At 40.3% G+C, this 16,638-nt stretch overlaps 1 protein-coding gene across 1 annotated transcript in view; it reads right to left on the bottom strand.

Moving 5' to 3' along the window:
• Positions 1 to 16,638, bottom strand: part of ubr3 (ubiquitin protein ligase E3 component n-recognin 3) — a 45,900-nt gene that overhangs the window by 25,569 nt on the left and 3,693 nt on the right. Inside the window, exons 4-24 of the mRNA XM_022216701.2 lie at positions 16,431 to 16,580; positions 15,813 to 15,853; positions 15,501 to 15,567; positions 15,285 to 15,415; positions 14,841 to 15,069; positions 13,937 to 14,116; positions 12,880 to 13,013; positions 11,001 to 11,087; positions 10,851 to 10,916; positions 10,670 to 10,759; positions 10,433 to 10,561; positions 10,281 to 10,333; positions 10,061 to 10,194; positions 9,439 to 9,524; positions 9,211 to 9,352; positions 7,231 to 7,327; positions 6,041 to 6,182; positions 5,501 to 5,605; positions 5,240 to 5,410; positions 2,482 to 2,927; positions 816 to 904 (exon numbers count right to left, since the gene is read on the bottom strand). Of these exons, the coding sequence (XP_022072393.2) occupies positions 816 to 904; positions 2,482 to 2,927; positions 5,240 to 5,410; positions 5,501 to 5,605; positions 6,041 to 6,182; positions 7,231 to 7,327; positions 9,211 to 9,352; positions 9,439 to 9,524; positions 10,061 to 10,194; positions 10,281 to 10,333; positions 10,433 to 10,561; positions 10,670 to 10,759; positions 10,851 to 10,916; positions 11,001 to 11,087; positions 12,880 to 13,013; positions 13,937 to 14,116; positions 14,841 to 15,069; positions 15,285 to 15,415; positions 15,501 to 15,567; positions 15,813 to 15,853; positions 16,431 to 16,580 (2,769 nt within the window). The remainder of the gene's footprint in view (positions 1 to 815; positions 905 to 2,481; positions 2,928 to 5,239; positions 5,411 to 5,500; positions 5,606 to 6,040; positions 6,183 to 7,230; positions 7,328 to 9,210; positions 9,353 to 9,438; positions 9,525 to 10,060; positions 10,195 to 10,280; positions 10,334 to 10,432; positions 10,562 to 10,669; positions 10,760 to 10,850; positions 10,917 to 11,000; positions 11,088 to 12,879; positions 13,014 to 13,936; positions 14,117 to 14,840; positions 15,070 to 15,284; positions 15,416 to 15,500; positions 15,568 to 15,812; positions 15,854 to 16,430; positions 16,581 to 16,638) is intronic.

Below are 16,638 nucleotides of genomic sequence, written 5' to 3'. Positions count from 1 at the left end.
GCTTTTAAAAATGAAGGCTTGAGTAGTGTTTCTATTTAGCATTTAACTGCATACAAAGAACAGAAATCAGAAAAACAGTCAACCTAAAAACACCTGACCACCGTTTGTCTTTAAAACAGCTGCGGTTCTCCTTCAATCATTTTTACACAGTTTACCACATGTACATCTTGGAAAACATGCCACAGTTTTTCTGTTGATATATTCAATTTCAAATGCTTCTCTTTCTTTATGTGATCTCAGACTGACTCAGTGATGTACAGATTAGGGCTCTCTCGGGGGGCATATGATTTACTGCAGGACTTCTTGTCTCATGCTGCAGAATTATGTGCCCAGAATCATTTAGGTCCAGAGAGAGGGATAGAAATCTAAACACATTAAGTGGCTAAAGGTTTTGCATAGTGCTCTCTATCACAGCGGCTGTTGTAGTCGAACACAGTCTGTTGATTTGAAGACATAAATATCCAAAGCAGCGCTCCGTGAAAATTGCAGCTAATCATTCTACATTTTAGTCATTAACACTGCCCAGTAAAAAGGCAACAGGATTAGAAACTATTTGCGTTAAAGGTGAAGAGAGAGCAACTCAAAAAATACATTCATCATAAAGGTTCCAGTCGACTTGATGTGTGTCACTACTTGTGCAACACTACTGCTGTGACTGCTGTGGCTGCTTTTCTGCTTCTGCAGAGTGTCCTGCCATGAACTTTTTGCAAACAGAATTTGAGCAATGGCGGCTGAGAACGCTGTCTGAGGAATTTAAAGCTCCAAGTGTACAAAAGGAATAAATTGACAAATAAGGTGAGCTGGCCTTTTCTTACCAACATCCATGGCTGTTTCCATGAAACTCTTCTGCCTGGAGGCAAACTCAGCCAGCAGTTTCTGCTGTCTCTCTCTGGCTCTTTGACGTCTGAAAAAAGAACAACGAGTGAAATCCTATTTGCTGAATAGGCAGTTACAGGCGTAGCAACCAAGTATTAAGTGTGAGCTCCTAAACAAATGAATACCAACTGTGTGTGTGATTATAATAAAACCCAATTACTGAAAGGCCTTTATAAAGCATCCTAATTTTACCAGGCAGATTGTATTGAGCAAATTACATTATTACCATGAGAAAAGAAACACTAAGGGAAAGAAAACATGGATTTCTTACAACAATAAGCATCGCTCACATAATAAGCTCCTGGTAATGACTTGCATCATTTAAGAGCATAAATCACTGGACTTTCACTTCACAACTGTGTATTACAGTATCCTGGGAATGAGTCTGTTGTGGAGGGCTTGTTTCCTTCCATCACCCACAGCATGTGCAACAAATCCTTCCATGTTACAGAGGATACTGTCACATACATGGGAGGTGTCTGATTTCAACACGATCACGGTGTAAAAGTTGGAAAGGTTGATTACCAAACTAATGCGCTGGGTCAAACCCCAATCTGCAGACGTACGGGGTGAGAGCTGACTGTAAATTAAGTCCCTAATAAGAGGACATAAACAAATGCTGACAGGAGCGTCACAGCTCAATAATTTTCACTGATGGCTTCAGGGCTGCCGACAACCAGCCTGAAGAATGGGCTTCTCTCTGCCACTGACCGCACTGCTGTCTGATGGTTGCCCTGGAAACAGGTCTAGTTCATGGGAACGGGAGAGGTTCTACCTTTAATTTTGTCTGTGAGGTGAAGCGAACCCCAAAAGCAGGCCATTATCAAATGGTTACAGCCCATTCCATCATCATTAGAGTAGGGAAATGGGAAGCACACACTAGTGGGTGAATCTGAGGTGAAAACCCAAAACAGAGTTTAACTTTTTGAACAGCCAATGAACCGCATTGTCATGGCAGTGCGAAGTTTACAGTGTTATTGACAAGGCATGTGGTAAGTGTGTAGGTTATTAAAAGAAGAAAACTGGAGATTTCTGATATCATCAATTAATTAAAATGGGATAAATTTAGTTTAAAAAATGAGTAATTAGCTACAATTTGATCACATATTAGTGGTTAGGCAAAACATAATTGCATTTGGCACCTCCTCACGTAGAGATTTTGTTACTCGGAGAAGCGACCTACACTCTCCATTGACCCATTTCGTCTCTGCCCCACAGTGATTTGCCATTGTTTATAATAGTATATTCGTTATAAACAACTCTGGCTGACAGAGAAAGCAATGATTTATCACTTCTTTCACATTCTGTTTGAAACCTTTTCCCTGCAGTGCAATATGAAGAAAACGCTGATGTGTGATTCTAAATACATTCTTTCTCCTTGCACACATGGCATAGCACTGTAATTGCAATCCAACTGTAATGCTATAATAATAGTATAGATTATGTTTGGATCATAAATTGTAAAACATGTTTCTTCAGACAGCTGTTTGGATACAATCCCAATGCACAACAACCACAAGAGATAATGAGCAATAATATTATAAAGAAATAATGAGAAAATCCATAAGCTATTTTACTAAGAAACACTAAACATGATTGTGTTACCTCTCTTCTTTATCCATGGCTTTCTTGTCAGTGGGACTGTTCTTCTTTGGTGGGACTGGAGGACACACTTTTCCACAAATGTCCTGGATGCTACGCTTGATTTGGCAGCTGCGTGTGGCTGCCTTAGTAAGGATGCGCTCGATGGCTGTAATGCCATCTCCGTGAGCGTGACGGCTCGTGTCCATGTCCTCCAGCCAGGATGCCGACAGAGAGTTCTGCTTGGACGACATCTTCTGGTGCAGCTTGATGAGGAGGGAGAGCATGCTTTCTCGGATCTCCAGGATCTCAGTCACCAGCTGAGGCGGTGTGCCTGGTGGAACCCAGCGTGTTGAGGAGCTTTTGGGCCTGACGACCTGGGTGGCTTCAGTGTTGCTGCGGTTGATTATCTCCTGGAACTTCCTCCTGCGCTCTGCCACGAGGCTGAATACCTGAGCTTCACGTAGGTTCTAAGAAAGCATGGATTATATACATGTATTTAAACAAAATTACACATTTAGTGAACATTTTTACGTAAAACATCTTGAAACATAGTAGGGGTACACGATTGTTTCTGTATGGGTGAGTTCGTCCATGTTCTATCATTTAATTCATAAGAAGTTTGTGAACACATTTGGTACAGAAAGAAATCCTTTTTCTGCACTTGATGCATATCAATGGCTTGATACATGTCAAGTGACAAACTCACACCAAATCAAGACAATATGCAAAGAGAGAAAAGAGAAAACCCATGTGATCAGCATCAAGTTCCACCTGCATCTATATACTTTTTCAATTCCTAAGATTACATCCTTATAGTCTGATAGGCTGATGGATTGGAGGGATGCATAATTACTATATTCAGACAGGAACAAAACACATAAAAGTCAAATTAAATGTCCATTATAAAATTTCCGCTGACACGTCTGAATATATTTGCCGATAGCAGTCAGGACAACCATATTCCTGGAGAAAATCCAAATCATCCTGATGTAAAGCACACAAGCAATGTGAAGGATTGCCTTGACCTGACCTGACAAAAAAGGACCTGAGCTGCTCTGTTAAATAAACATACATCATATAGCCCACTCAAGGCAACATCAATCATACTGACATGCAGTTAAAAAGCGTTTACCCCAAACCTGCATTACACACGTAATTAGTTTCAGCAGTCAAGAGGGAGGGGAACTGCTGAAGCACAGCATTATACACACGCCATAACACACCAAGGCAGACCTCCTTTGAAAATCCCAAAACAAACACGTGCAAAGAAATTCTTTCATAATAGAGACCGAACATATACAAGTAAAGCTGCTAGTATCATAAAAGCCAGGAGCCTTTTTTTTTTTTTTCATAGAAACAGGTGCAGACAGACAGCTACCTCTCTCCAATTCCCTGAAAGACGCCTGGAGTTCTGTGGAACGAGTACAGCAAAATAAACAGTAATAATAATAATGATGATATGAAAGACAAACATGAAGGCACCAAACCAGCATTGCCAGATGAGAAATAAACAAATGCATGTCAAGGAAGAGCTCAAAGAAGGCCTGTCGTTTGACAATTAGCAGCCTGTAGCCATAATCGCAGAATATTCTGGCACGTCAGTCCTGACTCTGAAATCAATGACATCTGTTCACAGTCAGTCAAATCCTGCTGTTTATTCGCCTGTTCATGCAAACATTTCGAACAGTACAGTAACAGTTAAATTCAAAAATCATCATATTTTGATGATGACTTCCTGGAGATTCAACTGGATCCCCAACACATCAAAAAAAAAAAAAAAATCCAATAACGCTGCTGATGTTGGTTTGCACAACTCCACACTACTAAATCAGTTTGCAGAACTGATGAACTTGGGAGCTTTGAGCATTTGTCAGAAAAATTAATCAGACCACAATGCACTCTTCAGACATCAGTTTGTCAGACAGTATATTAAATGTACATCAGCATCCGTTGTATTGACTAAATAAAGCTGGTTTTAGGCCCATCGCTGGATTCCCAGGCAATCTATCTATGTCACTCAGTTTCTGTATATTTATAAAAGTACATTTGCTGACACAGAATGTAGAAACAGTGAGGAAGTTAATTCTTGTAACATGGTGTCATCAATAACGACAGAGTAAACGTCATCCCTTCTCTTTGTTCTTTAGCCAAAGTGTCACTCGGCAGCTTTGTGATTCCATCCTACTCTTTTCTGATCTCAGAGGACTACTAGTGGTGAGATAAGATGCTCAAGTGAACACAGCCTCCAATATGCAATTTTATTCTTTTATTATATACACAAAATTTTAAAGCTTAGCGTTTTTGAAAATGTGTTTAATTTTTTGCTCTGAATACCACTCTCTTGCCTAAATATGAAGCCAGCAGCTAGCTAGGTTAGCTTAGCACAAAGTCTAAAAACCAAGATCGTAGCAGACAGAAAGATAAATAAAATCCAAACAAAGCTGGCACAAACTGACTAATCTTAAAATGAATTTTAATACAACCAAGCAGATCTGGAGCAGCACTGGCGGCCCACTGGAGTGTTTTTGGCCACTTGATGAATTCAGGTCCAATAATCATTTGCCGTTTAGCTCGAGTCGGCTGTGAAAAACATCTGGGTCTATCTAAACCATTTACATATTCAGCTTTTATCCACAGTCACCAGTGTAATTCACTGCCACTGTGCAAAGGCGGGAACTATGCAGTCAATAACATATTATCAGCTGTTTTTATTACAGTGAAATTGCTGTAACTAATGGTACTATAATCCAGCTAAGCGTTTGAATGAGCTGAATACTACCTGGCCATAAGAGGAAGCTTCAGTGCTGGTGCTGGGAGGAGCCTCTCTCTTCACTTCAGGAGCCGTCTCAGGAACCCGAACCCTTACAAAGTTGATGACATGGTGCAGATTGGAGAGGAGATTGGTGCCTGGGAACCAGCTGTCATGACAGTGCTCCTCAATACAAGGCTCCTAGAAGCATAAGGCTCAGTGAGACACTGGTGGACAGTAGAAGTCGACAGTGACAAAAGGTGTTGTAGCTCAACTCTCCTTATATCTCACCTCATCCTCCTTGTTGTCTTGAACCTGATTGTCCAAGCCCAGCTCAATCAGGTACAGCACCATGCACAGCACATGTTCAGACATGTTCTGGTGATCCATCCATATCTAGAACATACCAAACTATTAGTTCACACTGAAAAAACAATGTAACTTAAAGCTTTGAGTAGTACAGTTTATAGATATCAAAATTATTATATTGGGTACATTATAAGGTATACTATCATCTGTATATAACATGCTGTATTCCCGTTCGCATTAATGACACTAACCACAAGTCTTGTTACACTTGAACAACTGCTCATCAGTCAGTGAATTTGTCTTTTTTCAATATATTGTGTCTCATCTACATGACGAGGTCTCTTCATTTTCTGCACTTTGTCGGTCCTGTACCACTATCTTGTAACATGTCAGCACCAATTTATAACCAAGTCATACTACTTGTGCTCTAATTGAATATGCCAAACATTTAGCTCAAGGTGTAAACTGAGATGCAAGGACAGCGCTGTATGATACTGCATGAATAGTCGTTGAAAGGCTCACCTTGTAAAGCAGAGTGAATATCACAATGTGCAGTGTCTTGCAGTGCAGCAGTCTGATTAGACCTTTGTAACACGGGTGCAGAGGAGTCCTCTCCTTGTACGGAGGCCACGGGTTGCCAGTGTGAATGCCAAATTGTTTCAAACTACGTAATGTCATCATCCACAGAAAGAAAAAAATAAGAAATCAGAGAAACAATCAGCAACACAAAGAACACAGCAATTACCACTCCCGTACATAAAGTTTACATATAACATAAGCTTCAATTTCAACAGACAGCAAGAAGCAGAGAGAAACACACGCTTGGTGGAGTGACACCTAACATTGTTCACAGAAAATCACTGTACAAAAGATTTCAGTCTATGCAACAGAACAACCAATAGGCAGGACTCTATTAGTGATGATGGGATCATTATTAGACGAACCAGGGCCAGCCTGACAGGCAATCCATCATATTCAAACAGAGGGAATGAGCAACATGAGGCTGGTATCAGAATCTGAAGGTGGCACTGGCAGCTTCAATATGTTTGAAGGAGAAATATGCCTCAGTTTCATCTGTATTGAACACACCAAATGCTTCCAGAGAAAAGCTCACAGCGCGATCCATCCATACATCCATAAATTACTGCTACACCAGAAGAGGTCTACAATCCCATTACAGAAAGGCTACCTTACCAGCTGCCATTTCAAACACAGAGGCACTCTTGTAAGCGACCCTTTCAGTATAATTAGCATCTTCACAGCTTCGAGCAACCTGAAAGAAAATTAACCCCAAGGTATCTCCTTCCACACCACGCACATGTTCGTCATGGGAGACGTCTGTAGCACAATCAAAGAAGAGAGATTTCCTCAGTTCTGTTACAATTTAGCCTGAATTATTGATTTTTCTCGACAGCTTTCTAATTGGAACCAATCTCTAGCAGCGGTACCAGCCAGCGGGCCTGACCTCTCTTATCATGTCTCTGCATGAGCAGGTGAGAGAGGTGACCCTGGGAAACTGAACAGAGCTTGATGTCGACTGGTTTTTATCAGGGCTGACTGAACTTAAACGCACCAAATAAAGTACTGTGAAGCTAAAACAACATGTTGTAGACCGTGACAGAAATGTACACAAAGTGATAAAGAAAGTACCCAAATATGACAAGTATGACACACTTATTTGGGGGAAAATAAGGGCAGCATTGTTCACTTACAATGCTGAGTATCTGTCCATTGCTGACTGGACATCACGCCGATAGACTGTTCTGAGAACGACCATGATGGGGTCAAACTCTTTCTCCCACACCTCGGCTAGTTGAGAGAAAAAAAAAGAAGAGAGAAATGCTTTGCAACCTTCTGAACAAAGTGACATTGATTCCCTTTTTTCCTGTTGTGATCTTCTCTATGTAAGTGGTGTAAGCCTGCCCCCATGTGGTGTTCAGAGGACTGATGACATAGCAGATCTACTGCTCAGGCCTTGTAGCCTCAAACTGATCATTTCCAGTCATTAATAAACACAGTTAAGAACGTAAAATGAATGTTACAAAAAACAATAGATTAAATTTGATATAGATACCAATATAAAAGTGAACATTTATTCTCTCAGTGCAATGTGTAGAACATTCAAACCTAACAAGTAATGGACCATTCTTGAAAAATACATATTCCCTTTTTACTGGAGAAAAATGCAAACTTTATACACACACGTGACATCTAATACTTGCTAGAGACAAAAGTACTGCTGCTGGATTCATTAATTATTTGCTATAATTTCTAGGGCTGGACCTGAATATCCCAAATATCCGAATATTCGTTTGCTACTGCACTATCCGGATATTAATTTTGGTATCCAAATATTCACCCCCCCCCCCCCCCCCCCCCTCCCCTCCTCCCGCCGTCGGACGTCACCGGGCGGAAAGAATATGCAGCGTTACTGTCTTCCCTCCGCCTTCGGCCCACATCGGCTCATCTCACCCTGTGATCACATAAACATATACACATATGTCGATGTGATCACCCCCTCCTCCCCCCAGACGAAAATATTCGGAGCTCGTCTCTTCCCTGCGCCTTCGGCCCATTTCGGCTCATCCCGCCATGTTCTTCGGCTCATTTCGGCTCCTCCATTCGTGTTTGTAAACACCACCCGAATGGCCGGGTGGCTGCCAACTCTGAAGCCACGCTTCACTTCGTTGCATAAACACAAGACAAGATGCTGAAGACCGGTGTTTGGGAATTCTTCAGTTTAACTAAAGACTAAACGAGGGCAAAATGTGGACCCGGGAGACCAGACGAACGGATCCGACTATTCGGGCCGTCTCCGCCGCCGCTGCTGCGCCGCCGCACGAACGGATCCGAATATTCGGGCCGTCTCCGCCGCCCGCCCGGATATTCGTCTTTAATTGGGCCCGAATATTCGGAGGCCAGAAACCACTATTCGGGCCAGCCCTACTAATTTCAGCCAAGAAATAGCAAATAAAGCAAAACATGTGTTGCAATAAATCACGTTTTATCATGTCTCTATTGAAATACAAAATAAAACCCAGTGACTTGTGTAATACAAATTCTAAACTGGGAGTGTTTTAAAAATCTATTTTCAGTTTTTCTCCATTTTTACCCAATTCATAATGCCCCTGAATCTCGCAGTCTTTGCTACAGCTAACGCTACTGATGGCCAGTTAAAGCCACACACAGACATATCTTCCAATTTACAAATTAAAACACTTAAAAAGCACTAAGCAGAAAGGACAATAATCAAGGGCACCTTCAAAGTCTTCTAAATCCATAGAATCGTGCAAAAAACAGGCCTTGGACTCACAACTCAGCTCTTTGCAGCGGCAGATATTAACTGTACACATGTGCCAGTCCTAATCCTAAAATCAATGCACGGCCAGCACGAAGTATTTGATGCACACAAGAGTAATAGGCTTTAGATGTGTTTGAAAATGCCTGAATAAGTAACCTGTCTGATATCTGGACTGGGATGCTGTCCAGTCCTGACAGCTCACTGATCACTCATACAAAAAAAAATAAGAAAATGCAGCATCAGTTTTAGCATCACAACCTTTACTTGAAGTTCTGCAGTTCTTTTGTCAACACCTGACAGTCATCACATTGTCACATCTTTAATTTCGTCCACAAATTTGCATTTTCTATGACAGAGGTTCATCAGTTTCTGTCCAACAGAATCATCCTACCTTTTGGGGTGTACATTCCCTGCTGCATGGAGCCTCCAGGCTCAAACACCGGTGCTTTGAAGTCGGCCACAGCAGAGAGCATATCCTCGAAACTACAGCTGCCTGGTACAATGCCACTCTTTGGGTTAGGATTCTCAGGGATCTAGGAAAACACTCTTAAGGAAAGTACAGTTTTGGATAACTGCAGAGAATTGGCCTTTCATGCATGTGTTCAGTAATAAAGGATACAAGATCTAACAGCGCACTATGTGTACGATCATTCATACACAACTGAGAAACCATCTCTGCACGAAGGATTTCATCATCCGTCATCCCTGTTGATAAAAGGGAGAAGAACGTAAAGACAACCATGTAATATTTATTTGGACAAAACAACAGAGACGCCTTACAGCACCACAGTGTAATCCTATATTACATCAGTTTTCAGTATTGGTAAGACTATGATTAATTTAATAGTCTTTTTAAGAAAAAAGCCTGCTTGTGCCACCGTTACTTTAAAAGTTTTTCGTGGTCTGCAAGAAGGATGAGTCGGTGTCACTGTAAAACAATTCAAATCAACTAAAATTTCTTGCATGAAGTCAGAGATACATTGACTTTTAGAAAGGACTGAAATAACCTCGGTTTATCTCCACAATGAACAAATTACTTTAAATCAAATGTTCTCTTAAGCCAAGACCGGCACTTCATAAAAGCGTTGTACGTGATAAAACAAGTTTTCTCCTTATTGTAGTAAAGTAAAACTCTCAGACATCCTGGGATATAAGATAAGCAATTAATAATTTACGAGTTTAAAGAACTGTGTAGAAAAGTAGTTGCTACTTTGGTGTGCAGCTTCTGTTGTACCACTTACCCAAATGAATACGAAGGCTCGTGAGTATAACCAGAAAGGTTAGCGCTCCTTCCAGCATCGGTCTCTCCTGCTCAGAGTCTAACACGGCGTTCTGATGCTGGGATGCCATGGTCAACAGGTCAACCACTTTAAACCTGTGGACGAGAGGGCCGTGTATAAAATACCAGTCTGTGAATTAAAATGTTTAATGCAGTATGGTGATATTAAAACTGGGAGTTACCTCTCGAAAACACTTGAGATAAAGTAGTCAGGATCTAGTCTTGATGCGCAAACCTGCAGAAAAAGAAACGTTTTTTAAAATGTGATTAAAAGGTGAGAATAATGATAAATATCGGCGATAGTGAGCACAGTCTGTGATCCAGCAACCCTAACCTGGAGCAGATAGATGTCTGGGTCAATCATGGAGTTGCAGAAGTGTGACTGCACATACGTCATAGCCTGTCCCTTGATCTGCAGACCATTCCTGACCCACATGTTGCTGTGGATCTCTGACAGGCATGCCTACAACCGCCAAGAGCAAAGTTTTAATCAGCGCATGGGGGCAGACTTGCAGAGGATATGCAGGGAAATGCAAATGGTAGATGTGTGTATGACCACCTAGAGTTATACCTGGATTTGAAGTGGATGCACCATGATCTTCATCAGCATCTCCTGGTCAGGCAGCAGGCTGTCCAGATCCAGGCCTTGGCATTTTACAGCCTGACAATTTTCAACCAAGCAATTAGCTTTTAACCTCACATTAATGCATGAGAATAGATTTCAGATTAAGATATGAGAGCTTCTGACATACCTTGCTGAGGAACATGGCATAGTAGCGGTGGAGAGGCAGGTGAAATGTCACTTGATTTGGAGCAGGCTATGGGAGATTTACAGGAAGTTATGAGAAATCGGGGAGGAGAAAGTTTGCTTGTAAATACAGCAGTTTGCTATCTAAAAGTACCTCATCAATGAAGCCAATGGCATCAAACCAGATCTGCAGGGTCTCCAAACAGTAGCGAACCACAGTTTTAGTGTATTCCTGTGTCTCCTGTTCACAGACAGTTTAACATGTAACAAATGTATACAGGATTATGCAGTGAGTGCCTTGATGCTTGAGATACACACGTGGACAAAATTGTTGGTACCCCTCAGTTAAAGAAGGAAAAACCCACAATTCTCACTGAAATCACTTGAAACTCACAAAAGTAACAATAAATAAAAATTTATTGAAAATTAAATAATCAAAATCAGCCATCACTTTTGAATTGTTGATTAACATAATTATTTAAAAAAACAAACTAATGAAACAGGCCTGGACAAAAATGATGGTACCTCTATAAAAGATTGAAAACTATTTGACCAGAGTGACATGATTAACTCAGGTGTGTCATTTAATTGACGCCACAGGTGTTTCCAAACTCATAATCAGTCAGTCTGCCTATTTAAAGGGAGACAAGTAGTCACCCTGCTGTTTGGTGAAAAGGTGTGTACCACACTGAACATGGACAACAGAAAGCGAAGGAGAGAATTGTCCCAGGACATCCGAAAAAAAATTATAGACAAACATCTTAAAGGTAAAGGCTATAAGACCATCTCTAAACAGCTTGAAGTTCCTGTGACAACAGTGGCTCATATTATTCAGAAGTTCAAGACCCACGGGACAGTAGCCAACCTCCCTGGACGTGGCCGCAAGAGGAAAATTGATGACAAATTGAAGAGACGGATCGTTGGAATTGTATCCAAAGAGCCCAGAGCAACCTCCAAAGAAATTAAAGGTGAACTCCAAGGCCAAGGTACATCAGTGTCAGATCGCACCATTCGTCGTTGTTTGAGCCAAAGTGGACTTCATGGGAGACGACCAAGGAGGACACCACTGCTGAAAAAACTCATAAAAAAGCCAGACTGGAATTTGCAAAAATGCATGTTGACAAGCCACAAAGCTTCTGGGAGAATGTCCTTTGGACAGATGAGACCAAACTGGAGCTTTTTGGTAAGGCACATCAACTCTATGTTCATAGACTCAAAAACCAAGCATACGAAGAAAAGAACACTGTCCCTACGGTGAAACATGGAGGAGGCTCAGTAATGTTTTGGGGCTGCTTTGCTGCATCTGGCACAGGGTGTCTTGAAAGTGTGCAAGGTACGATGAAATCTGAAGACTATCAAGGCATTCTGGAGAGAAATGTGCTGCCTAGTGTCAGAAAGCTTGGTCTCAGTCGCAGGTCATGGGTCTTCCAACAGGACAACGATCCAAAACACACAGCCAAAAACACCCAAGAATGGCTGAGAGAAAAGCGTTGGACTGTTCTAAAGTGGCCTTCTATGAGCCCAGATCTGAATCCCATTGAACATATGTGGAAGGAGCTGAAACATGCCATTTGGAGAAGACACCCATCAAACCTGAGACAACTGGAGCTGTTTGCTCATGAGGAGTGGGCCAAAATACCTGTTGACAGCTGCAGAACGCTCATTGACAAATACAGAAATCGTTTAATTGCAGTGATTGCCTCAAAAGGTTGTGCAACAAAATATTAAGTTATGGGTACCATCATTTTTGTCCAGCCCTATTTCATTAGTTTGTTTTTTTAAATAATTATGTTAATCAACAATTCAAAAGTGATGGCTGATTTTGATTATTTAATTTTCAATAAATTTTTATTTATTGTTACTTTTGTGAGTTTCAAGTGATTTCAGTGAGAATTGTGGGTTTTTCCTTCTTTAACTGAGGGGTACCAACAATTTTGTCCACGTGTGTATATGCTGTGTTAAGCCTTTACATAATCAGGAATGCACACAGGGGCAATGACGGAGAGACATCTGAGTGTAAAGACAGGACTTACTTTCACTTTGCAGTGTGTTAAGAGACCCCACATTGGCTGTGCGCAGGCCTCAAGCTCTGCTGCAAATGCTGCATAGTATGTCTGAGACTCAAATTCCACATGTTCATTCAACTCCCGCTTATTGAGGTTCATACCTATCACAGCAGGAAATGGATTCAAAGGTTAGGTAATGACCACATGACACACGGCTTGTTAATGCTCATAAATCCGCCCAATGGGATAAAGAAAAAAATCTTTGCCTCTTAATCTATTTTTCTGTTCATGCACAAACTAAAATGTCTGCATGTATGTGCACAGCATAAATTTATAAGTCATAAATGCCAATTAAATATGTCAGTTACAGCAAGAGCAGTGCAGTGCACATTGATAAAATGTAATAGTGACACTGTGCTCAAAGCGTCAGCAAGAGGATACTGAAGCCCACTGTAGAGGGGTGAGTGTTATTTTTAGGATGGTGGTGGAGTACGCATGGCAAGAGAGCAAAGAGTGAAACATTTCCCATCTCACTTTTCTATGAACTTTTATTCATTTTAGTGAAGAACAGATGAGGTCCATCTCTGTCTGACTAAGCATATTGTAGGTACATAAAGCTGAAGCAGGCGCAATCATTGAAATCAAGTGCTGTGTTTGAACTCATAACACTTGAAGGGGTTTGAGAAAAGTGAAACCACTGAACCCAATACAAATGACCTAGCTTGATAAATAACTATATGAAAAGATAGTTTCAGATGCAGTCTTCCCACACAGAGAATATTCAGAGATCAAAGAGCAACACACTTTCATGAACATCTTTCTCACTTATTCTCTGAATTACCAGGTAGGTATTCAATAGGTCACCTACGCTCACAGTTTTTCTGTAATTCTGCAACAAAAACACTCCATTTATGGACCAAATACTTTCCACAAATGATGCATGGGCAACGAATTGCACTCAACTGTTATAAATGCCCTTCAGCAAGCACAATGATTCCTGCACTCCACTACCATCAGTGAGTGAATTTGTGTGCAAATGAGTAGATGAGGGATACAGTGCAGCAGAGTAAGTCCTGAGCCTTACCTTGGAAAAACGACACAAAGCTCATCCACAGCATCAACAATGAGTGGTCCTCCAGGAACTTTTTCGCTACACTTTGGTGTGAGAGGATGTTAATAAAATCACTAACTAGGGGCCAGTAGGTGTTGTTCTTCAACAGTGCTTCACTGCAGTTCACCACAACATGACGACTGTTCTCTTCATCTAAAGGAGAAACAGGGAACACATTCATGTTAGCTAAATGACATCTGGCCTCTAATTCTACTTAATAATCTAAAAGAGACAAATACATATAGAAAGACATGAGCTAATGCACAAGTTACACAACTCAACACCTGACGGCTATTGAAAGTTCACAATGATGTCTGCAGCATTAAAGACTGAACTAAAAAATGAAAAATTCACACGTTTTTCACTTGGAGTCTGCAAATTGTGATAGGCCAAAGGGATGAAACATCTGTGCATGCTTTTCTAGCAGAGACAATGATTAAAAATACAAAGCAGAATTTGCAGCAGCATTTCCTTCTTCTGAAAGAAACCCAATTTTCTTCTTAGGACATTTAACATGCTTTATGTATGAGTTATGTGTGATGAATCAGCTACCAACATACAAATAAAAACCTCCTGGCATAATGGATCTTTTTTTTTTTTTTTTTTTTTTTTAAATCAGATATAAAGAATTTTACATTTCAAGCTGAGATACTAAAATTCCATATTGCATGTGAATTTTTGTTTCACCAGTCATATTACCAAAGAAGTTAGAAATATGAACAATCTTAAAAAGCTAGCTATGTTGCTCAGATGTAGTGAGATTTGGTGGTTCAAATTCAGACCACTTGCTTTTTTCTTTACAAACCATAACAATTCCAGAGCAATGAAGCATGCTAGATCAGAATAATGAGATTTCCGACACATTTGGGCAACTTACCCTGAAGTTCACTTTTAATAAGGCAACTCTCCATCATGTAGAGGAGGACAGTGACCATGATGTCCAGCAGCTGACACTCCTCTGTCACATGTCGAGCCAATTCCTCATTGCTGAACAGCTGCACGCTAATATGCACAATGCGGTTGGACATTGTATCCGACTCGTGGCTTTTCATCAGCGTTTTCATGATGAAGGCGTAATGCTGAACAAATGTTTTCGTAAAGGTGATCTGCCAGATTGGAAGAGAATACGGCAAAAATATAATTAAGGCTTACTGTTTTTATGCTGTGTGTTTTCAGGAGGTTTCAGTTTGCCGTAACACATACTGTATAGCAAGCATCATTTCAGTCAACTATAGAAGATCCTATACCGTTATATGCAAAAGAATTATATTACAACAAATGATCAGAAATGTTTTTAAAAGCAAATAAAAACAGAAAATACCTTGTAATCTTGATCTGGCAACATGTTTAAAAGGAAGGTGACCATCTTCTGAGGAAATTCGTATTTTATTGTCCAGAACAGCAGCTCTTCCAGAAAGCATTTATGCTTCAATGATTCAATAATACACGGGTCTGCAGGGAAAAAAACACACAAAATAAATAGGCAGTTCAGTTCTCTTTTTAAACCAGTGTATTCATTTTTTCCCTTCTCATATACCTTTGGTACTGCTACTCAGCTTAACCCTCTTCCTCTGACCAACAGACTGCCCTCCATCTTGATCCTCCTGTGAGGAAACAAAACAATGAGAACTTCAACATATCTTCAAACCTTTCAAATCTTTAAGATATCACTGTGTGCTCAGGAAAGTGTTGGAAATTTATCATTATGTATATCATATATTTTACAAACAAATAGACAAAAACAGAACAATTTATTCAAGGGCTGATCGAGTCTAAAGAATGAAAAATGATAACACAGTAATCTTTTGAAGACTAAACTAAATTTACATTTAAAATAGCGATCTAATACCTCTTTACTAGACTCGTCTATAATTCCTGGTCCAATGGTTCCTAAAAATACAAAGAAAAACATTTAGCCACAAGACAAGTAGCCATTAGTAGCACTGAACACCACTGCAAAAACACACGCACAGATACCACAGAAGAAAAAATGACAATTTGTGGTTATGGTGTTTGAAACAGGAAGTGGCACATTTTCCAAGTCTCTCTAGGAATACATTTTATTTGAGCTTCTTATTAAAATCATATCATACAAGAAAATTATGTGGCATAATACAGCAAATTGTGCATTCTGTCTAAAAAAAAAGGCATAGAAAGAAGTTACAGCAAGTTCATAGGACAGGTTATTTTAAATGACAAATTTGTGCACTGCGGTGTCAATTACTTTTTGATTGCTTTTCGATTTGTTTAACATTAAGCATAATAACATTATGCTTCTAACTCCGTTTCCTTGATGTAAAAAGGAACGTTTATTGATAGCTTATCGTTTCTGTCACACACAGGACCAGAAATCATTCAAATCAACAAAAGAGTCTTCTTGAAAAACATATGAAGATGAAAACTAATATACAGCCATTTTCAACAGCTTGTAGATGGTTAATGAAAGTAAATATGTATGCTAGCTTACCCAGTAAAACCATCGCACCTCCTTCAGCGCCAACTGTGGCATCAGCAGCAGCACCTTGAGCTTTCTCCTCCACAGACACCAGACCTGAATTCTTCAACGCTGACAAATACTTGTCATAGTTCTTCTTAGCGTACACATTCTCTTCTTGGCCTGCAAGAGCGAAGCAAAATAGAAACTGAGACAACATCATAATGACAATTCAAAGTGG

This window comes from Acanthochromis polyacanthus, chromosome 14 (assembly GCF_021347895.1).
Source record: "Acanthochromis polyacanthus isolate Apoly-LR-REF ecotype Palm Island chromosome 14, KAUST_Apoly_ChrSc, whole genome shotgun sequence".
NCBI lineage: Eukaryota > Metazoa > Chordata > Actinopteri > Pomacentridae > Acanthochromis > Acanthochromis polyacanthus.
This window is presented reverse-complemented; position numbering and strand designations above follow the sequence as displayed.